Genomic DNA, 23978 nt, shown 5'->3' on the forward strand with positions numbered 1-23978 from the left:
TACTTAATTCAAGGTAAAGACCTTTATTTAACTCATGGTAAGGCCCTTTAATTAACTCATGGTAAGGCCCTTTATTTTACTCATGGTAAGGCCCATTATTTAATTCAGGGTAAAGACCTTTATTTAACGCATGGTAGGCCCTTTATTTAACTCAAGGTAAAGTCCTTTATTTAACTTAAGGTAAGATCCTTTATTTAACTCAGAGTAAGGTCCTTCATTAACTCAAAGTAAACCCCTTATTTAAATCAAGGTAAGGTACTTCATTTAACTCAAGGTAAGTTCCTTTATTTAACTCAAGGTAAGGTCCATTATTTATTTCAAGGTAAGTAAGTTAAACCTCATTCCATTCCCTAATTGTACAGTTATCCCAAGTCATTTTGTCTTGTCACATATAAAACCAAATAAATACAAATAATAACATGTTTTAAAGTAGCTAAGTCTCTAACTCAATGTCATCAAATGTCTTCGACATAGAAAACACAAATTATTTGTCAATTTAAATCAACATTGATGCTGTGATCTTACCGGGAAAAGATGGGCTTCTGATATCCAATATTTATGACAAAATCAACATTTTACCATTGGTACAAGAATCGTGTACTATAATGGGTTTCAGCGAAATTTGCAACAAGGGACTCGAAGAACGAGGCTAGACATATTCTAAGAGTCATGTCAAATGGTGACGTCATATTCTTATCCGGAGAGCATGTGCAATAAATACTATTGGTGTAGACTGGAATAACTAGACGCTAGCGATTGCCATTTGACTGAGACTTCTGTTGTATTTCACAGAAATCAATTTATATACATTCATATTACATTATTATATGCCTTGCGACCCATTTGTCGCAATTTATAGGTCCAAAATATTAGCGATTTAGCTCCTTTAACAGGGAGTTAAAACTGATTCCATTCCCTAATTGTTTAGGTATCCTCAGTCGTATTGTTAAACCCTCTTCCATTTTGTATGTTTTCAGGTATCTCAGTCTCTAGTTGAGATGCAGATAGAGAATAATAAAATAAAGGAAGATGCAGAAGCCATGAAATTTGAACTCACCAACAAGGTCAGTTAATTTTCTTTAATCCAAAATGTAGGAGCTGCATTGACTAAGTGTGTAAGACAAAGGCTCAGCAACTTGAGGTCTCGGGTTTGCTCCCGGTATATGCCGATAAAGTTCTTGTGGGATTTTTGGGCCTGGTTTCTCTTGGTCAGTTGTGCAGGATGAAGGAGTGGACAAGGACAGTGCCTATTCGTTTGGATGGGATGACAAAATGAGGTCCTGTGTACACAGTGCAGAACAGTAGGACGTTGAACCCCTTTTGATTTAATTCCCTATGCACCAGATGACTAATATGCATTTTCCTTATTTAAACTCGCTAATCGTCATTTGCAATTTTCGAACAATATCTGATTTATTCATGGATTAATCCATGTTTAACTGTACTCGACGGGATTACTTAACATTTGAATAAAAAAACAAAATCAAAATATCAATGGTGCATAATATCGCAACTTGGATCCAGTCATGTTAACCCGTTAACTGCGTAGAACATTATATATCGTCCTGGACAACTGCCACTCATCGTGTGTAGGACGTAATATAACGCCCTGGAGATATTTTCCCCAACCTATTCTTCAAACACAATCTCAGCATGTTTAGGACGTTATATTACGCCTGGTCGAGGAAATCTAATTGAAGGGAGAAAACTCTATTTACTGTTAGTTTTAGTATGGTTTAAGACCACTAAAATTTGTATTCAGAAAAAAAATAGGCCCAAAAATGACGTTTTTCGTCAAATTAATTACTCAATAGGGGGTAGTAAAGGTCAAATTATTTACACAGTTAAGGGGTTAAGAAGAGGTCCGTCAAAAGATTTTACTATAAACTTATTGATGGTGATGGCTTTTTTCTATCATCTGTAGAGGATGCTGAATGTTGCGAAATTTTCAATTCATCTAGATCAGGGGTGTCAAATATGCGGCCCAAAGGTTTAAATGTGGCCTGTGGAACAAATTTCAACAAAAATGACATGTCTATAATTTTTAGAAACTAGCGGTGGAAATCATTTATTATTGTTTTCCAGTTTCAGTAAAACTCTGACTTCTGTACTGTATGTCATAGATATCTATGTTGTATGTAATACAAGAGAACGTTGTGTTCAATATTATATCTTAGCAATTTGGAAACCAGTCTAAAGAATTACTTGTGTCAAGGACGTTTGGCTTTGTTTTTAGAATTCAGTAAAGTTCAAGGACGTTTTGACTAAAATTTTAGTTCATATGTGACCCCTGAATCGAAATGATCTTGACACCCCTAATCTAGATCTTTGTAAATACTGAACAGAATTGAACCATATTTGGATTGGTATTCCTTTTAGAGTCCCAACTTTCACAATATTGTAGTTGCCATGGATTTAAAATCCATCAAATGATGATCAGATATTTAACAAGATGTGTATTCTTTAATATTGTAGATTATCACACTAGAAAATCAGCTGATGGAAGCCGAAAATGAACGAGATCGCCATCTTAAAGGAGCTAAAGGAGCGAAAGAGAGGTTGGCTGATATGGAGAAAGATCGTAAAGATATGGCGGATGAATACGTTGCACTTAAAGCAAATTACTCAGCTTTAACTAAAGAACATCACAGAGAGGTAGTTCTATTTAATAAATGACTTGTTTTTTCTGGTCATATACCTCAGCAGGGCTTTCATTTCCAAATTTTGACAGTTGGACATTTTTTGGATATATAATTTTTATCTCAGGGGGTTGGGTGGCCGAATAATTAACGTGTGCGCATTGCATCATAAGGTCTGTCATTGAGTCAAGGGGCGTGGTTTCTATTCCCCGCTTGCATGTTATGTAGATTGACTGGTAAGTTAGCCAGTCATTCAGTTTTACACCAATCAGACAAGAGTCAAGACTAGTCAATATGACTAAAAAGGGACTTCTTTACGGAACCCACAAATTAACTCTACAAAGCAATGATATATTATATTTATTCTAGTTATTCAGAAACGATATATTATATTTATTCTAGGTATCCATAAATGATATATTATGGTATATTTATTCTAGGTATCCATAAATGATATATTATATTTATTCTAGGTGTCCATAAATGATATATTATATTTATTCTAGGTATCCATAAATAATATATTATATTTATTCTAGGTGTCCGTAAATGATATATTATATTTATTCTAGGTATCCAGAAATGATATATTATATTTATTCTAGGTGTCCAGAAATGATATATTATATTATATTTATTCTAGGTATCCAGAAATGATATATTATATTTATTCTAGGTGTCCAGAAATGATATATTATATTTATTCTAGGTGTCCAGAAATGATATATTATATTATATTTATTCTAGGTATCCAGAAATGATATATTATGGTATATTTATTCTAGGTATCCAGAAATGATATATTATGGTATATTTATTCTAGGTATCCATAAATGATATATTATATTATATTTATTCTAGGTATCCATAAATGATATATTATATTTATTCTAGGTATCCATAAATGATATATTATGGTATATTTATTCTAGGTATCCAGAAATGATATATTATATTATATTTATTCTAGGTATCCATAAATGATATATTATATAATATTTATTCCAGGTATCCATAAATGATATATTATATAATATTTATTGTAGGTATCCATAAATGATATGTTATATAATATTTATTCTAGGTATCCATAAATGATATATTATATTATATTTATTCTAGGTATCCATAAATGATATATTATATTATATTTATTCTAGGTGTCCAGAAATGAAGAACTGGCGATTGAACTGTTGAATCTGGTAAATGCCAAGGCAGCACTGATGAGACAAGTTCGTGTACTAACAAACGGCGATACTACTGTTGGTGATCCTAATGCAGAAATTGCTCGAATCAAGGCACTAGTGGCCAAAAATTCAAATGGCCGAGTTCGAGTAGACGATATTATCGGTAATCAGAGCGATCGTGATGCTGCAGCTGACAACGTAAGTTGAAAAACAAAGGAGTGTTGCCTATAGGTGATGGAATTGTTTGAAAAACCAAGGTTCACTCCTGTATCCACTGGAGTGCATGTAAAATGAATCCTTGACAGTTTGAGTTCGATAAAAAGTTCTACTATCTAACATTACACACATAATTATAGAAACAAAAATAAAGTTAGACTCAAAATGACCCTATGTTAGTCTCAAAATGACCATATTTTAGTCTCAAAATATCACATGTTAGTCTCAAAATGACCACATGTTAGTCTCAAAATGACCATAATTTAGTCTCAAAATACCACATGTTAGTCTCAAAATGACTACATGTTAGTCTCAAAATAACCATATGTTAGTCTCAAAATGATCATATGTTAGTCCCCAAATTACCATATTTTAGTCTCAAAATACCACATGTTAATCTCAAAATGACTACATGTTAGTCTCAAAATGACCCTATGTTAGTCTCAAAAATGACCCTATGTTAGTCTCAAAATGACCATATTTTAGTCTCAAAATGACCATAGGTTAGTCCAAAATGACCATATGTTAGTCTCAAAATGACCATATGAGAGTCTCACAATGACCGAAGTATTGTATTGAGATGTTAAATCCTAGTCCTGTCCTATTTTTTGTCATTATCTATGATGTTGGTATTTTTTCTGTTGTAGTTATTAAGTAGAAATCGGTTTTATGAAAATGAGATTACACGATTAAAGAAAGAACGAGGTGGTGACACGGAACGGCTAGAGGGCAGATTGTAAGTTGATTTCTTTTTTAAATTAAAAATGCATTATTTAAAAGCTTAATCTGCCTATTGCAGGTCTTTTTTCTAGCTTCAAATGTTATATAAATTATTATTTCGACAATTTATTCACATGACAAGCCCATAATCAAATCTCTAGTTCATTGGATGGGTTAGATATTAAATGGATTAGAACACTTTTAATAATTTAATTATAAAAATAATGATCAGGTCTTTGTTTATTATCAAACCATTGGTACTTGACAAAAGGCATCTTTAAAAGCCAAATATACATTTTCAGTACATACACATGAAAAAATAATCTTATTAAAAAAACAAATCGGCCCATGAATTATTAAAATCGATTAAATCTAATATAATGTAAAACTATATAAAAAAAATATTCTAATTCTCAGATAATCATGTGTCACATAAAAACATTTTTAGTTCAAATAAAAAAAAATAAAAACAGTCTCATTAATTATCGGGGCTTGGGTGGTCTAGTGGTTTAACATGTGCGCATGAAATCATAAGGTCTGTCATGGAGTTAAGTAGAGTGGTTTCTATTCCCAGCTTGTACATGGCATGGAGTAGTGTTGCCTGTCCAACCTCATGGGTTTTCTCTGTGTCCTCTGGTTTCCTTCAAATACTAAAGACCCCTACGCGCAAGTGAATTATTGAAATAAAACTGAACGGTTGATCCATATGTTATAAGAACTAATTTAAACATACATTATGCAAGAGCTAAATCTGTCTATTGCAGGTCTTTCTTTAGACCTGAAATGTTATCTAAATTATTAAGTAGACATTAATTAATCTATCCAGACCATAATCAACTCTAGATGGCATCGCTAGCCCTCGATCTTTAGTGGATTATGGGCCGATTTACTGTATAACTTGCCTTCATGATTCAACGATGAAATGGATAATCGAGACTATGCTGTTTATCGTACTGACTTTAGTAATGATGATTGAGGCTAGACGGAAATTTGAAACGCTTAGTTCTCGATTCATAGTGGATCAATTTGAATGAAATTTACAGCTAATTGCCTTTACATTATCTATTTTTTGACTATTATAGTGAGAACGGCCAGCTCGTTATCGAATCTCCCATAATGTATCTTTAACCAAGTAGTGATCCTTTGACAAAATAAAAACACAAAAAAAAAACCCTCCCTCATGGATCAGATTTTTGGTAAGAATGGTCGTAGAACCAGATTGGTTTTTTTTTGTATGACCTAATGTGTGATATATTTAATTAATGTGTGATGTATTTAAATAATCAGTGATATATTTAAATAATGTGGGATATATTTAAATATTTCAGGACTAATTTATATAAAGAATTAACACAAGCCAGGAATTTAGCTCGTGAAAGACAACAACAAGTCTCCGAATTAAATGCTGTAAGTATAAAGTTGTTTCTCTCGCCTCCTCCCACAATTATCTGCGCACAATTATTGAATTTAAGGTATACCATATATTAGTCCCGTAATATCCTAGACTGTGCTTTCGGTTAAATTTTTTCACGACTAGTGGTCGGAACTAGAAACCGAATGTGAATAGTCCGGACCATCGTCTGTTCAAAGATGGCTGCCCCCAAGGACATGGTGATTTCATTTTACTCAGCTTTATACCTCGACCATAACCCTGAAAAAAAACCTTTAACCCCAATGATGGTCTATACATCTCTCCATGGAAGATAATGAATCACTGTGTTATATAGTTTAATAAACAAATAATACTTTCATGAAGTTAAATTTGCGTGACTCAAATTAATTTTAGAGACGACAAAATTCCTTGACTTTACTCTTTGCATAGTGCAAATATTGAAATAATGTGTAATTTTTAGACTTACATAGATTCAGACATATCTGCTCATAGAAGTAGCAACCATTTAAAATTCATTCAAGCTTTCTTAAAATCATATACTTAACAAAAATAGATTCTTTCTACATATTATAACCTTTCGTTTCATCGACACTGTCATCTTGGAAAAACTCTGACCATGCCACAATAGCATGGTTCAGTATTTTCCGACTATGGTCCGGACTAAATGAAATTCAGATTCAGTTAGTTCGACCATAGTCAAGAAATCACGATAACCGAAGGTCGCTCCGATTAAACCCTTTTTCCCTCTCTCGAGTAGAGGATTTCGCACCTGTGTTGTTCTACCGACTACCCTAGCACATATTTAATCATAGATGCATGACCTCCCATTTACATGTGAATGGGCGCGAGACAATGTGTCTCACAGAATTGAGTCGACTACAAATCCTGCAGTTTAATTTTCTTTTTCTAAAAAAGTCATCATACTATCATGAGAAAAGGGGTGTGGATTGTGTCTCACAGAATAGCAGAAATTTCGAAGTTATTTTAATACAACTCAAATTTATCAAGATCTTGTTTTCTATAGAGTATGTGGTAATACATGTATCCTATATTGAAAGGATTTTTCTGCGGCCATTTCTTTAGCCATGTAAAAAATATCGATAATAACAGCTATTTAAATAGCCAAAATAGAATATTTCATTAATTAATAATTATTATGTAGGCCCTACTAAAATTTTATTTCTTAATTCACTATAAAAATTTTTATGTACACCATACTGACAAGGTGGTATATAGCAGAGATGGGATTTCGCCCGTATATTCCAGACATGTCCAACACTATTTTCCAAACGTCCTAAATTGTCCGATCAGGAATATGTCCAATCGGACATCAAGACATGGTGAAAAATATTCAAAATTCCAAAATTATAGACATATAAATTCATAATACCGTACCATAAATAAATGACCAACAGTGAATATTTTGAAGTGGAAGCCAAAGGAGAATATAGAATTGTCTACAAATCCTTATCTTTCATATTCTTTTTCTCAGAAAGTAATCATACTTCGTGGTGAAAATGAACAGCTACAAACACAACTCAACAGAATGCAACATAAAGCTAAAGATCTGGGTGAAGATTATCGAGCAAGACTTGTGAAATATATCGAAGATATCTCTGTAAGTGCTTTTAAGATATCCGGTTTCCTCCCACTGCTAAAGACCCCTATGTGCAAGTGAAAGATTGAAATAAAATTGAACCATGTGTTAGTCCCGAAATGACCTGGTTTGTGTCGAGTGGACATTAAACCCCATTTCTCTCTCTCTCTCTCTCTCTCGCTTTTAAGATAATTCTTTTACATGTATAATAATGATATATTTGTAGAAAGTTTGAATATACCAACTGTCAAGCGTTCTTTTACGTGCACACCAACGTGTTCACGCGACCTCAGTTTTTGTTCCATCCAATCCGGAAAACTTAACACTGTTTCTTGCCAGACTCTTCATCTTGTACCATAATGGAACTTATCTACCAAAACTAGGTTCAATCCTGTGACCTCCTGGTTAGGAAACAAGTGCCTTAAGCACTGAGTCACAGTGGTTCCTAGAGAGCATAGATACAGACCGAATAGGAAATGGGATGTAACGTCCTACTTTTCTTCACTAACTGCGCTAATGAAGATGGGCATACACCATCCAGAGTGCTATGAATGAAATATTGCCCGGACAGAGATCCTAAGGCCTACTCTTATTTCAAATGACAACTGTTTAGGGTTCTTTTCCTTCCCATCTGGGGGTGGGTGGGTGGATGGCCGAATGGTTAGCACGTGCGTGCTGTATCATAAGGCCTGTCATTGAGTCAACTAGCGGGGTTTCGATTCCCCGGTTGTACGTGACAAGGAGTAGGGTCGCCTGTCCAACCTCGTTGGGTTTCTCCGGGTCCTCTGGTTTCCACCCACTGCTAAAGACCCCTACGCGCAAGCGAATTATTAAAATAAAATTGAACCATGTGTTAGTCCCGAAATCACCTAGTTTGTGTCGAGTGGACAATAAACCCCATTTCTCTCTCTCTCTCTCTTCCCATCTGACTAGACACTTACAGTTTATGTCTATTTGCCACCTGAGTTTTTCTTGATGAAAAGTATCATGCTTTATTGTAGGAATATGTGGACCATGGAAGTGGAGTTCCAAACGCAGCTACGGAAGCCAGATTACGCGATTATACTAACAGCATGTTAAAGGATATCAGACGGTCCCATCGAGAGCGAGAAAATCAACTGAGTCACGCAGCACAGAAATTTAAAGATAGGGTCAAACATCTTTTACATAAATATGAAGAAGTTCTGGTCGGCTACAGGTGAGAGAAACTCTTATGATTGGTTTTCTTGTTAACCCTTTCACCTCCGAGTCCCCAGGCATTTTGGTTCCTACTACAATTTTTGCCATTCTGGAATTAACCCTTTGACCTCCAAATCTCCAAACTTATTGGTACCTACTACAATTTTTACTGTTCTTGAATTAACCCTTTGACCTCCCAGTCCCCAAACATTTTGAGTCCTGCTACAATTTTTACCGTTCTGGAATTTAACAAGTGAAGAGAATCATCCACTTCCATTGTGGGCACTGCAAACCGTCACAGCCTGACAACCATCCCCGTCAGGTTTAAGGGGTTAGTGGTCTGGTGACTGGTCACATAGTTGCAGAAGTCCACTTCTATTGTGGGCACTGAAAACCGTCACACCCTAACAGCCGTCCCCGTCGGGTTTAAGGGGTTAGTGGTCTGGTGACTGGTCACATAGTTGCAGATTATTATTGGTTAAAGTCTCTGTTGATGGATTTTGAATCTCTTACAAACTACAATATTATAGTGAAAGTGGATGCCGAATATTGACAAATTTTCAATTTATCATATCTTTGTAAATACTGAAAGGAACTGAACAAATTTTGGATGAATATTACTTTTAATAATCCAACTTACACAATATGTAGTCTGCAAGATATGAAAAATCGTTGAATTGATGATCAACAACTCTAACCCTTGTTCATCAAAGGAATGATCAAGGCTATTTCTCAGTTAGAGAAATGTCTTGACATATATAAATATTTGTTCGGAATTAGCTTAAAATGCATATTGATTACTTCAGAAATCTCCGCCAAATCTGTGAAGCTAAAGGAGTATCTGAAGCTGAAATGGGACCTGATGAACATCATATGAGTCTCGGAGATGCAGAGATCCAATCGGCTCATTTGAAGGAAATCGCAAGATTGAAAGCGGAAATGTCGAATGTAAGATCAGATTACGAATCAACAAAAATAAGGGTAAGTGTAATTTTGTTTTTTTTACAGCCGTATTTCAATCAGCATTATGTATCTAACCATCTATAACCCTGTTTACACTTGGCCACAATAAACGTGCCATTCTCGGCACGGTACCAGGCCGCGATAAATTTCAAGAAATTGACCCGTTTACATTACTTTAAAATAACCGGTCTCGGAAACATGCCAGGCACGCCAAATGTGGAACTCTTCACAGAAAAGTTAATTTCAGTCCCTATCAAAATTACCCTAATGAAAACAATTATGGCGATTGATTTAGTTTGGACAGCCATTTTGACAGAACTGATGAAAGACCTGCCAAAAGGTCAAGGTTCATTTGGCGCATGCACAGTAATCCGTACTGAAACCTTTCTCGGACCGGTAAGCGTTTACACTACGTAATTTTAAGCATGCCGTGCCTGGTACCGTGGCAAGACCACCTCACCTCGGTGGGCCAGATTGGCACAGTACCAGGTACGACACGCTTATGTTTGACCCGTTTACACTACAAAAAAACGAACCGTGCCGTACCTGGTACAGTGTCTGGCATGCTTAAAATTTGTGTTGGCCTAGAAATTTCCTCAATTTTATGCATGGTTTCCCCTTGTCAGTGGAGCAGTTCAGACGACTATCTGAAGATTGTTATTACCCATGTCTGTAAGAAGTCTGTCTAAAGATTATTATTTTAAATGATTACGTTGTATTTGTAGAATGGCATCACCCTTGCCTGTATAATAGAGACTATATTTACTCGAGTCTCACCCTTGTCTCTCAGAGGTCTATCTAAAGAATATTATTATAAATGATTACGTTGTATTTGTAGAGTGTTGTCACCCTTGTCTGTAAGACGTCTAAAGATTGTTACATTATAACTAATTGTGTAGTATTTGTAGAGTGGTGTCACCTTTGCCTGTATAGAGACTATATTTACTTAAGTTGTTACCCTTGTCTGTAAGACGTATATGAGGAATGTTATTATAAATGTTTATATTGTATTTGTAGAGTGGTGGGTATGGTGGTGATAAAGATGATGGAGGTGGTGATACGTGGGGTCAGCTACGTAAACAGATGCGAGAATTTACGTTAAACACACAACAAGGTTTAGAGCAAGAGAGAGCCAGGTTATTGAGTGAAAATGGCGTACTGCGGGAACAGTTACGAGAAAGCCAGGATTATATTGATAACCATTTAGTCAGGTAAAATAAGTCAGGATTATATCGATAACCATTTAGTCAGGTAAAATCTTGTCAACATTTAAAGTCAGGGAGTTGTATGTTCGAGTGGTCAAACTCCTGCGCTTTGATCATAAGGTCTGTCATCGAGTGAGTTGACGTGGTTCTGATCCCAAGGTTGTATATGGGTTTTCTGTGGTTCCTCCCATTTTCTCTCACTGCTAAAGACTCTTACGTGCAAGCACGTTATTTAAATACGACTTACCATATGTTAGTCCTATAATGACCTGGTTTGTGTGGAGTGGAGATAATTTCATTTCATTTTTCTCACACTAAAAGTCTCTGAATGTCATTTTTCAAACAATATCTAATTTTCCAGGGGGTGGGTGGTCTAGTGGTGTAATGTGAGAGTGAGAAATCACAAGATCTGTCATTGAGTCAAGTGGCGTTGTGTCGATTCCCCGATTGTACGTGACAAGGAATACGGTCGCCTACCCAACCTCATGGGTTTAATCCAGGTCCCCCGGTTTCCTTCCACTGTTAAAAGACCCCTACACGCAAGCGAATTATTGAAACAAAAAATTGAACCATATGTTAGTTCCGAAATGACCTAGTTTGTGTCGAGTGGACCTTAAACCCCATTTCTATCTCATTGTTCAGGGTTTGATCCAAACTAAAATATATTCTAATTGAAAATCGTCTGCAGTAGATGAGGAATGTTGACCAATACATCATATCTTTGTAAATACTGAATAGAATTGAACCATTTTTGGATTGATATTCCTTTTAGTGTTGATGAATGGTATAAAGCTTTAGATTATAAGGTCTGTCTTTGATGCAAATGTAGTGGTTACAATCCCAAGCTTGTACGTGACTAGTAGTATGGATGCCTGCCTAACCTCGTGTGTTTTTTCTGGTTTCCTCGTACTGTTAAAATGGTACCATTTTAATCCTGAAATGGCCAGGTTTGTGTGGGTGTTTCTCACCCTTGCACAGAATTCTTATACATGTTTTGATAGAATATAATGTTTTTTTTGTATTTTATTTTATTTTAGATATAAAGAAGAAATTCTCCGTTTACGGCGAATGTGTGGAATACAGGAAGACTCCATTTTATTAACAGACCAGCATAACTCAGCTCGGATTATTCGACACTGAACCGGTTGAACTATTCCTTATGTTAATCCATTCCTATATGGTCTTCTTGTATAAAATGAAAGCACTATCCTATTTGCTAGTCTTCACTGACCGACAAGAGAAATGTAATCAATTTAATCTTAAAAACATGATACCAGTTTTTCATTTTCATGCATAAAATGAATGCCCAGTCCATTACTATTGAAGCTCATCATTTTATGGAGAACTTGATCTGTCAATTAGCATGCCAGGGCCCTGTTTCTCGAAATCTTAACTAAAGATAAAATCCAAATTTTAGTAGATACTTCATTTTTGATTGGCTAAGCACTAAAATCAATCTAATATTATCCAATCAAATTACTAAAATTTGGATTTTATCTTAGTTAAAATTCCATGAAACAGGCCCCAGGAATTTAGTCTCTTAAAACACATTAAATACAGTTCAATTTATAGTTTTTAAGTGGAGTAACAAGTAAAATTTGATTTATAAATTAGTATTTCAAACAATTTAATCTTAAAATAGAGGAAAATGGAGATATGAAAATTCTGGTCCTACCCATCCCCTGATGAAAATCCTGAATCCTCCCTAACAACTGTTGTGGGAAATAATGTCACAAATATATGAGTCCTGTGATGAACTATTAAAGCTGTTGTGATATTTATTTGTTATCTGTATGATTGTTATTTGTGATAATTTATTTATTGTATTGTTTGTTGTACATATAATAATAATTAATTAATTGCACAATATTCCAGATTAAAAAGCAAATATATACAATCCATAGAGGATTTAAAATAAATAATCTTATTAAGAAGGGAAACAGAGACTTTTAAATTGACATATCGGTCATGCCAATTACCGGCATATAATATATGGCCGACCTCGAACCCATGCTCTCAATCCATAAACAAGTTATAATATCACAAACATAATATAAAATGTTTACTGTATAAAACTTAATATATATTTTTGTATAATGTTTTTATTTGGGTAATAATAAATATAATCAATATATTGTTATATTAATGTTTATATTTGATTAATAAATATTATAATCAATTATCAAGGTCTGTATAGTTGTGTGTGATGCACTCCTCCTCTAGTAATATTTTCTGGGAACTTTTGCCAGCAGTATTTAATGATGGATGTCATTCATCCAAATGACAATAGGTTGCCAGTCTTGAGGGGAGGGTTAAAGTGATAAATGATACTATGCAGCTGACAAGTTCTTTAATTTCTTAACTCCCACAATTTTAACTTATTCTGTGAAATTTGTCATTCACAAAACCTTCATCCATTTCTTAGAATCGTTCAGCAGTTTCTTTGACACAACATTCTATTGCCTTATTAGGAGAGGGGGAACCATTAGGCACTGACCCAGGAGTTGGCTGAGAAAGTTCCTCAGGATTTGCTGGCATGGTTCCCCGTGTCAGGGGTGCATGATCAAGGACCTGGCAAGGAACAGCGTCATTCAGATTGAACAAAAACAAGATCCTGTGTTCACGTTCACATGCACATAAAAGAACCCTTGACAGTTAAAATTATAATAAAAGTGGGCTGTAGCACCACTGTCCAGGAAAATTTCTCTCATAGCACACTGCATGGCATATGTCTGTCATCATTAGCCTAGTCGTTAAATGGTCAGGTGAATATGTTAGCATGCACGTAAAAGAACCCTTGGCAGATGGAGAGTGAAATGGGGTTTAACGTCCACTCGACATAAACTAGGTCATTTCGGGACTAACATATGGTATAATTTTATTTCAATAATTCACTTGCGCATAGGGGTCTTTAGCAGTGGGAGGAAACCGGAGGACCCGGAGAAAACCCACGAGGTTGGACAGGCGACCCTACTCCTTGTCACGTACAGCCGGGGATTCGAAACCACGCCAGTCGACTCAATGAGAGACTTTATGATACAGCGCGCGCACGCTAACCATCCACCCCCCACCCTTGGCAGATGGAATTCGATGAGGAAACACCGCTGTACTGGCAAACTCTTCTTCTTATTAGACAGGCTGGTACCGAATAGTAAGATGTTAAACCCCATTTCAGTTTTTAAAGAGATTTTCCATTTTTCAAGCATTTGTAGCATACACTAGAACTACAATTTGCCTTGAATTAAAAAAGACTCAAAGTTTATTAAAATAAATTTTTTAAAAAATATAAAAGTATACTGATTATTGAAAGCACTATAAATGTATAAAGGAATTAGAATATCAGAAAGTTTTTATCGAGTAAATGTCTATCAAAGCTATTATAAGTTTGCCGATTGGTGTTAAAATTATAGTTAAAATTGGTAGACTGTAGTACTGTAGGTAAAAGACTACATCACGAACTGGTACTGCCCCTAATATTAAAATAATTCCGTGACTGGTTGGAGGTAGACACCTTGTTCTCCAATAGGTTAGTATATTATTATAAATGTCCAAATTTAATTCTGTTTCTATGACATCACCCTGTAAAACAAAGAAAAATGGGATTTAACATCCTACATGAAATGAAATGGGGTTTAACGTCCTAATGTTCTGCTCCGTCTGGACTAATGAAGACTGGCATACGCCATGCAGTGTGCTATAAGGGATTTGCTCAGAGGTGCTCTCAATTATTTCAAATTTTAACTGCCAAGGGTTCTTTTACGTGCACGCCAATGTGTACACAGGACCTAAGTTTTTGGTTCCATATGAATGACTATGCATTGTTCCTTGCAAGTCCATCTGTCCTGCAGGATTGATAAGGAGTAGCCATGCCGGAAAATCTGATGAACCTTCTCAACTAACACAGGGATAGAACACCTCAGGTTAGTGACCCAATGTCTTACTCACTGAGCCACTGTGGCTCCTTAACATCCTCGATCGGGCTAATAATGGTTACTATTCAAACTGCCAAGGGTTCTTTTACGTGCATGTAAACGTGTTAACGCAACCTCAGCACCACTGACATAGGGAAACCACGATGAAACATCCTGAACTACTTTCTTCTCGGCCGACGCTGAGATTGAACCAAGGACACCCAGTGCCTTACTCATCAAGCCACCGTGGCTCAGTAAAAAACAAATAGAATTATACTCGAAAATAGAGAGATAAACTTTAGAATAGTATTGGGTTTACCATCTCGTCAACACAACACCGTGGCTCCCTACAGAATTATACTTGTACAAAGGGAGGTAACACAAAGAATAAAATGGTGTTTAATGTCTCGTTAAGACAATACTTTGGTCATGAGACTAACACCTGGTCATTTTTGTTTCTATGAAATCTCCCCACTCAGTGGATTTTTAGATTTAAATTCCTCCTTAAAAATGACAATTGTAGATCTCTAGACATATTCCACATCTCATGTCAAACGGTATGCCATCTTATCTGAAGAGCTTGCGCAATAGACTGGAATAACTAGACGCTAGAAATTGCAAATCCATTGAGACTCATGCCGTATTTCACTGGACGTAACTGATTTGAAATTAGAGTCAAAACGGAAAAAATTGAATGTAAATCAGTTTATATACAATCAGATTACATTATTATATCATGTGTTGCAACCCATTTGGGTCAATTTCTAGGTCCCAAATATTAGCGATTTAGCTCCTTTAACAATAGTCAAAACTTAAAACACTCATAACTTTGATCAGAATAAAGTAGGCCCCCTTTAATTTGACTGAAATTTTCAATATAACAGTATTCAATTCTCATTATCTATTTGTGAAATATTATAGCAAGAACGGCCAGCTCTTTATCTAAATCTTACATAATGCATCTTTAATTAGCACAAGGTGAAAACAAAATGTCCTTTCTGTAAATACACCAAATCATACAGTATGCTTACCATCACTTCCGATAATCTAAGAATGTTGTTGTGGACTAACTGTTCTAGTCTATAAGCACAGATTAACCAGTATGATATTAATAGTGACCATGTTGATACAAGCACCAATAACCGAACCCTGGAGAAATAAAAGAAAGGAAATCACCAAAACAAACATCAAGCTATTTAATGTCAGTCTATACATGTATTTGATCAATTTTAAACCTTCAATCAGATGTGTTTCAATTTTTGTGGCTCAGTGAGTAGAGTGCTAGTGTTGGCCGAGAAAGTTCCTTAGGATCTTTTAGCATGTTACTTGTCAGACACTCCATCCTGTACCACTGACTACGGGAAATCAGGATGGGAAATTCCCAGGGAACTTTCTCAGCCAACATGGGGATCAAACCCTGGACTTCCTGGTTAGGGAACCACTGTGACTCCATTTTATAGTACTACTAAACTGTTTAGTTTGTCCCATCCACAATGCTCTGTTGGAGTAGTTTGTCTGGTTATCCATTGTTGGTATGGATTAGAATACAATTAATGTGAGATCAACCATGTTTATTCACTCTCTAGTCTCTAACTTGACACAAACTAGGTCATTTCGGGACTAACACATGGGTCAGTTTTATTTCAATAATTCGCTTGCAGGTAGAGGTCTTTAGCAGTGGGAGGAAACCGGAGGACCCTGAGAAAAACCACGAGGATCAATAACTAATAAAGCGGAGGAAATTACTATAATCGATAAGTGCAATGAAATGAAATGCAATTGGGTTTAACGTCCTACTGTTCTGCTTCAACTGGGCTAATGAAGTCGGGTATATGCCCGAACAGTGGCGCTATGGCCAACTGCCAAGCGATCTCTTATGTGCACGCCAATGTGTACACAGGGACTTGTTTTTTCGCCCCATCCGAATGACTATACATTGTAGCTGTCCTGCACCACTGACAAGGGAGAAACCACGCCAAAATATCCTGATGAACTTTCTCGGCCAACGCAGGAATCGAACATGTAAACTCCAGGTTAGCAAGCCAATGTTTTACTGAGCCACGATGGCTCCCTATAATGTATAAAGAACCAAGTTAAACTGCTACAAGTTAAAAGCCCTAATTACAAAATGGACCTATTTCAATAGTCCCCTACTTTCTTTTGAAATTTAAGAAGACACTTACCAATTTTTAATTCGTCGAGGTGAAAGTTTATTTTTACTAAAGATATTATCGACTAGAAAGTAGACCAGAATTATAATGGCCACCACATACAAGAGTAGAAAGATCTGATAGGCTGGTGACAGACGACTCATATCAAAATCAACCTCTATTCTTCTCTGAAAAATAAAACACATAATATATGTGTGGTAGTGGGGAGGCTAAATTAAAGAAACATTATGGGAGATTAGATAAAGAGCTGGCAGTTTTCACTATAATAGTTAAAAGCTAGATAATGTAAAGGGAATTTGCGGAAAATTTCAGTCAAATTGATCCACTCTGAACCGAGAATATAGTGAATGCATGTTGGGCCTAGCCTTGATCATCATTACTAAAATCGGTACTATAAAAAAAATAGTCTTGATTATCCATTTTTTGATTTAATCATGAATGATCGGTGAGCAGCAGATCGGATCCTAATCCAGCAAATATCGCAGGCTAACGATGACATTGAGAGTTGATTATGGTCTGGATAAGTTAATTAATGTCTAAATACATTGTAATAATTTAGATAACATATCAGGCCTAAAGAAAGACCTTCAATAGGCAGATTTAGCTCTTGTATAATGTATATTTAAGTTTAAGTGGCATTTAGTAACTAAATGAGAATAACACATGACACAATTATATACGAGTAACTTAAAAAGTCTATTTCTGAACTCTTTCAGTCAACAATGTAATCGAACACGGAACCTACAGGTTAGTGAGCCAATTTCTTACTCACTGAGCCATCATGGCCACCAATTAAGAGGGAAAAAGCAAAGACCTAACCGATAAGACAAACCTGCGGACAAGACACAAACTACTAGCAATAAACAACAAAATTAATATCAATTATCAAATCAAGTGAATTAAAAAATAGACTTGAGCCCTTTTTCCATGTACACGTTTTCGCCGGTTACATGGAAATGGTCCCATTATATTTGCATTAGACCGACTTTTTTGCTGTCAAAAACATGCATGGAATTCGGGCCTTACAATAAAATAAAATTTTTACTTACAATTAGTATTCTAAAATCTTGATGCCATGACATGATTGACTTTCTGAAGGTTGTGTAATCTTGATCTATCACAACTGTATGACGCGAAGAAAATCTTCTTAATTCATGATTAAAACTCTTTAAACTGCTTAGAGATGAACCTTTACATATAAAACACAAACCAAAAAACATCAACATCATTTGAAGATAAGTCACACACTGGTAATTCTCTGTTAATATAGTTAAACACCATGAGTGTGATTTTAGAGCTATAAGAATCCATTACAATCTACAATATTATGAAAGTTGAAATGAAGTGGGGTTTAACGTCCTACTGTTCTGCTCCGACTGGGCTAATGAAGACTGGCATATGCCATACAGTGTGCTATGAGGGAAATTTTGCCCGGACAGCAGCGCTACGGCCTACTTTTATACTGAATTCCAACTGCCAAGGGATCTTTTACATGCTCGCCAATGTGTACACGGGAGCTCGGTTTTCCACTCCATCCGAATGACTAGACAGCTGTCCTTGTCAGGCCCTCCGTCCTGCACCACTGACAAGGGCAAACCACACCGGAAAATCCTGAAGAACTTTCTCGGCCAACACTGGAAGCGAACTTGTGAAAGTGGAAACTCCAATAGGAATGTCAGTACAATTTCATTCAATATTTACAAAGATATGACAAACTGAAAATTATATCGATCTATGTCGCTCCCTATGTAACACGCCTGCCACCATCTTTAATTGCTGTGAACCAAATTGATATGAGCCAGCAGATTATCTAGAATTGGTATTTTGATTTTATCTAAAGTATTAAATAATCAATATGAGTAGGCTACATATTAGCTTGGATTGAGTCATGGGAAATTTCACATTTTCTGAAAAATGCAAATCGTGCATCGTTACTTTAAAAAAGTTGGACAAACCAATTAGTGTAACCACTGGATCGTGATGGTGCAGGCGGAGACAAAACATATAAATGGAGTTTAACTTCCGAATGGGCTAATGAAAACAAGCATACACCATGCTGTGTGCTCTGAGAGTAAATTCTGCCAGAACAGTGACTCTACGTTCTACTCTAATTTCAAATTCCAACTGTCAAGGGTTCTTTAATGTGCATGCCAATGTGCACAAGGGACCTTGGATTTTCGTTACATGGAAATGTCCTGCACCATTAGTTCGAATACGGAAGTCAAGGGGCGTCGGTTTTACGTTACATGGATATGTTCTGCTGTTCCTTGTCAGGCCCTTGTATTGCACCACTGACAAAGGGAAACCAAGGATGGACATTCCAGGGGAACTTTCTCTGCCAACATTGGGGTTGAACCAGGGGCTTTTTGGTTATTGAATCAGCATCTGACAGAAAAACCATGGCTTGTGTAGTTGTGTAGTGTGGACATTAAATCTCATAAAATATACCTTTTAAATCAGATCTTAAAATTTAAATGCATCATGTGCTTCATGTTCAAGGTCTGTCATTGAGTCAAGTGGAATGGTTTCGAGCAAACACTTGTTTGTGACAAGGAGTGGGGGTCGCCTTTCCAAGCTCTATAGGTTTCCTCCCACTGCTAAAGACCCCCTACAGGCAAGTGAATGATTGAAATAAAATGTCCTAGTTTATTTCGAGTGGACAATAAACCCGATTTCTCTCTCAGATCTTACCGTGAAATTTGTGGAAGATAAAAAACAGAGTAGAAACTAAACAGATACAACTTAATAACAATCGAATTATCTCCCTTTCTGTTAATCTCATGTTCTCCATCTGAGGCCAGAGTGAAATACCTCCCCCAATATTTATCTGGTCACAACGTTGTTTCGTGTCATTGTGTTTCTCTACCAATATCTGCTGCTTCTCTTTAAGTGTCTTTACTGCAATGGAAATTTCAACATTTGTTTCTATCATTCCTTGGGAAAAAAATAAGTTGACAGCAATAAAACATCACAGCAGCTCAGTTGCCTGAGCAGTCCAGGAGGGTTGGTGTATATTTATTATGTTGTAGATAATGGGACCATACAAACTGATCATTAAAGATGCATTATGTAAGGTGTTCTAATCCATTTAATATCTTGGTCATCAAATGGCCTAGAGAGTTGATTATGGGCTTGTCATGTGACTAAATGTCAGAAAGACTTGCAATAGCTCTTACATAATGCATCCTTAAATGAGGTGCATAAAAATTAATTTGGTTTTGCCTAATTTCTTAAAAATATTCTTATTTGTAGAAGAGGGGGGTTGAGTAGTCTAATGGTTTAACGGGTGCGCATGAAATCACAAGGTCTGTCATAGAGTCAAGTGTTGTGTTTTCAATTCCCAGCTTGTACTACACCAGTGACATGGCGAAACCATGCTGAATTTATCCTGAGGAACTGTCTCGACCAACGTCCAACACCGGCAACGATTCTGGGACCTGCTGGTGTTGGTGAGCCACTTACATCATACTAAACCTCAGTGCCAATGGTGTACACAGGATCTCAATTTTTTTTATTCCAACCAAATGAATAGACCCTCTTCCTGGCCAAGCCTTCTGTTCTGCTTGGCTAACGGGGAGCTGGGTGGCTGAATGGTGAGCGCATGCGCGTTGTATCATGAGGTCTGTCATGGAGTCAAGTGGCATGGGTTCTATTCCCCACTTGGAGTCGTCTTTCTAACCTTGTGGGTTTTCTCCGATCCTCCGGTTTCCTCCCACTGCTATAGACCCATACGTGCAAGTGAATTATTGATATAAATTGAACCATATGTTAGTCACGAAATGACCTAGTTTGTGTCAAGTGGATGTTAAACCCCATTTCTCTCACTCTTTCTCTCTCTCTGTACCTGGAGTATTGCGTAAATTATATAATACTGGACTAATCTCATCTCGTTTTGGGGGCTTGACTTTCTTTTCCAGTTCATGTTCGAATTTTTTTTTTAAATGCTGTAAGGGTGTTAGCGGTGTCTTCGTGTTGAGGTGGTCTTTAGATCTCGATCGGGTCAATGGAAGTCGTGCGAGGGGAGACGGTTTTTCTGGTGTATATTTCGACATCTTGTTTGATGTTTCTGTCAGCCTGAAATATAGAAGAAATGAATCATTGATAATCTCTGTTTTTGCGTGTCAGACATTTTTAGTTGGGGTTAGTAGAGGGCACAGGCTAGAATTGGATCACAAGAAGTCTTTATTACTTTCAGGAAATGGAGTCAAAAAGTTTCCATTTATCCCTTTAATATGACCCGTAATTGTCGGTTTTGGGGTGGGGGGGGTAATTTCTATGCTGTGATAGCAGCTGAAATGAAATGGGGTTTATCATCTTCAATAGAAAGCTTGATCTCCCTTTAACTCTAGATCTGTACATCTTATCAAGGTCTTCACGTAATACCCTGCATATTTTTCGGCACCTAATTTTGATTGGGTATTAATTAATCCAGCTTGAGAGCCTATCAGGTTCCTAAATTATCACGGGGGGGGGGGGGGGGGGGGGTTGGATGGCCGAATGGTTAGCACGTGCGTGCTGTATCATAAGGCCTGTCATTGATAACATTTCAGGCCTAAAAAAGACCCACAATAGACAGATTTAGCTCTTGCATAATGTATGTTTAACAAATTTTCAATTCATCATATCTGTGTGGGGGGTTGGATGGCCGAATGGTTAGCACGTGCACGCTGCGCTGTATCATACGGTCTGTCATTGAGTCAACTGGCGTGGTTTCGAATCCTCGGTTGTACGTGACAAGGAGTAGGGTCGCCTGTCCAACCTCGTGGGTTTTCTCTGGGTTCTCCGGTTTCCTCCCACTGCTATTAAAGACCCCTAAGCGCAAGCGAATTATTGAAATATAACTAAACCATGTTAGTCCTGAAATGACCTAGTTTGTGTCGAGTGGACGTTAAACCGCATTTCTTTCTCTCTCTACTAAATCATCACAAATACCAGGTCTAGCACTTTCCAGCTAAAATGTCTACCTGTGATAATCGAGTTGCAAAGTTCAATTATGGTTCGATCAATTTCAAGGTTTCCATGGAGGTTGCTATAGTTGATTTGATTGTCTTAGTGTCACAACTTCTGATTGGACGCTATGTTAATGTGTCTGCAGTCAAGAAAAAAAACATAGTTATTAATAGGCATATTGAGTATTATAATATAAGTTCGGGAATTGCAAAGTAATCTAGCAACGTCCAGATGTTGTAAAACTTGCAGTTGTTGATGTGGCCCATTTATATAATGCCCTACTCGCTACTGTTCTACACTGACTGGGCAAAGCAATTAGTAAGCTATGCTGCTATGCCATGGTTTTACTCAATATGGCACCGTGGCATGGTTCAAGCTGTCATGTAGCACTAGCAGCTTTACGGCTAGACTATCTGATCTCTACTGACTCTAGACCGACGTTCGTTCGTTCCTGGAGTTTTACGTCCACTTCCACCATGGGTGATATCGTAGACAAAGGGTGATATCTCTAGACCTAACCTAATGTGTTTTTATTTATACAGCCCTGTCTTAATTGCGTCCTTGGCTTCAATCACTGATTAATTAATTGATATCGATGTTACCTGTTTATAAACATCAGTTTGAAGTTACCGCCAAAGTGGAATCGTCCAGTGGAGCAGGATGAACCATAACAGACTATCATATAATCTAATTTAAAATAATCAATTTATCATAACATCACGTGACCAGTAAAGGAAATACTATGAATAATTCCATGCCATTCTTATTAATTTCATATTTTTCTAATAAAAGCATTTTATTTCCCAAAAAAATTACCAACTCCCCTATTCCCACATAAACTTTTCCAAAATAAATTGCTTCCGGTTGAAATATATAGATTTACCTCCCTTTAATAGTAAGTGTTGGAGGACGTACACCACCACACGCGAAACAAAACCAACAAAAAATCCTGCGGAGTGCGGACAAGACAAACTACATAGACATTGCAAGTAATAAACAACAAATATCAAATCAAGTGTAGGCCTACGTAAGACGTAATAGATATCAACGCGACCGATTAATGCAGACTTGCAAACCTGCCAACTTGAATTAGGATTAGGGGAGAGCGGGGCACATGGGCATGATCATGATTTCTTTTTTTGACCTGAAGTGAAATCCTACAAAGAATCAAACTATGTACTCAATTGAAGCCAGTCATATGTTCGATTTAACAGTGCTGTTAAGAAGTTAATAAATTGAAACCATTTTTGTGTAGATCATTGTAAAACCAAATTTTTTTTGACCCAATGTGCCCCGTATGTGGGGTACAATGGGTCTCACTATGGGACACAGTTGGCCATCAAGTATGTTTCTTTTAAAAAAATGTATAGTAAACACACCGAAACTCATAAGAACTGTAAAAAGTAAACTTTTAGTTCAAAATATGAATTTGTTTTAAGACTTGAACACGGATATGCTGCTGAAAATTTTAAAAAACAGCTTAACATTGAATAAAAAATTCTTTAACTGGAGAAAAAAAATCTTTTATGTGAAAAACTCCTATGACTTGTCAGTCAGTAAGGATTCGTAACCTAGGACCAATATTTCCTTTAAAAACAGCTCAAATATCCAGATTCTGTCTAAAATAGACAGATGAGATTTAGCTAAACTCGAAATGCTTATTCTCAGTGTGCCCCTCTGAAATGTGCCCCACTGTGCCCCGTCATCAACCATGTCAGAAAATCGAAAATGGCAGGAAGACATGTGATAGTATTATGAAACAAAATATTTCTAATGAGAGTCAAATACTATCTCCTTCACCTGGGATTTCAAGTTTGTGGACTCCTGCAAAATCTGGAGTAGCCAAG

At 36.5% G+C, this 23978-nt stretch overlaps 2 protein-coding genes across 3 annotated transcripts in view; one reads left to right on the top strand and one right to left on the bottom strand.

Moving 5' to 3' along the window:
• The window catches only part of LOC126818586 (coiled-coil domain-containing protein 78), a 27400-nt gene extending 14125 nt beyond the window's left edge, over nucleotides 1-13275 (top strand). Inside the window, exons 9-18 of the mRNA XM_050546057.2 lie at nucleotides 978-1064; nucleotides 2476-2655; nucleotides 3800-4024; nucleotides 4690-4778; nucleotides 6091-6169; nucleotides 7648-7773; nucleotides 8754-8950; nucleotides 9738-9912; nucleotides 10912-11105; nucleotides 12137-13275. Of these exons, the coding sequence (XP_050402014.1) occupies nucleotides 978-1064; nucleotides 2476-2655; nucleotides 3800-4024; nucleotides 4690-4778; nucleotides 6091-6169; nucleotides 7648-7773; nucleotides 8754-8950; nucleotides 9738-9912; nucleotides 10912-11105; nucleotides 12137-12239 (1455 nt within the window). The 3' untranslated portion in view covers nucleotides 12240-13275. The remainder of the gene's footprint in view (nucleotides 1-977; nucleotides 1065-2475; nucleotides 2656-3799; nucleotides 4025-4689; nucleotides 4779-6090; nucleotides 6170-7647; nucleotides 7774-8753; nucleotides 8951-9737; nucleotides 9913-10911; nucleotides 11106-12136) is intronic.
• Nucleotides 13276-14403: 1128 nt separating this feature from the next.
• On the bottom strand, nucleotides 14404-22926 carry LOC126818638 (uncharacterized). 2 transcript variants are annotated; one of them, XM_050546163.2, is made up of 8 exons: nucleotides 22734-22926; nucleotides 22146-22270; nucleotides 21026-21255; nucleotides 19873-20079; nucleotides 18231-18370; nucleotides 17194-17348; nucleotides 16042-16159; nucleotides 14404-14678 (listed from the first exon to the last, which is right to left on the bottom strand). In XM_050546163.2, exons 3-8 carry the CDS (start codon nucleotides 21231-21233, stop codon nucleotides 14439-14441), a joined length of 1068 nt encoding a protein of 355 aa, XP_050402120.1. In that variant the 5' UTR covers nucleotides 21234-21255; nucleotides 22146-22270; nucleotides 22734-22926; the 3' UTR covers nucleotides 14404-14438. The 2 variants fall into 2 exon arrangements, with proteins under 2 accessions (XP_050402120.1, XP_050402119.1); XM_050546162.2 differs by lacking the exon at nucleotides 22146-22270.
• Between the last annotated feature and the right edge of the window lie 1052 nt (nucleotides 22927-23978).

This window comes from Patella vulgata, chromosome 4, assembly GCF_932274485.2.
Source record: "Patella vulgata chromosome 4, xgPatVulg1.2, whole genome shotgun sequence".
Classification (NCBI taxonomy): Eukaryota; Metazoa; Mollusca; class Gastropoda; family Patellidae; genus Patella; species Patella vulgata.

What these genes read in the sequence shown, in the direction of transcription:
- LOC126818638 (XM_050546162.2), bottom strand. Translation starts at nt 22,813, where the DNA reads ATGATAGTCTGTTATGGTTCATCCTGCTCCACTGGACGATTCCACTTT. An exon ending in TATCTTCCACAAATTTCACG is followed by an intron (nt 18,371 to 19,872) that starts GTAAGATCTGAG and finishes TTATATGTAAAG; the next exon opens with GTTCATCTCTAAGCAGTTTA. An exon ending in TTAGATTATCGGAAGTGATG is followed by an intron (nt 14,679 to 16,041) that starts GTAAGCATACTG and finishes TTTGTTTTACAG; the next exon opens with GGTGATGTCATAGAAACAGA.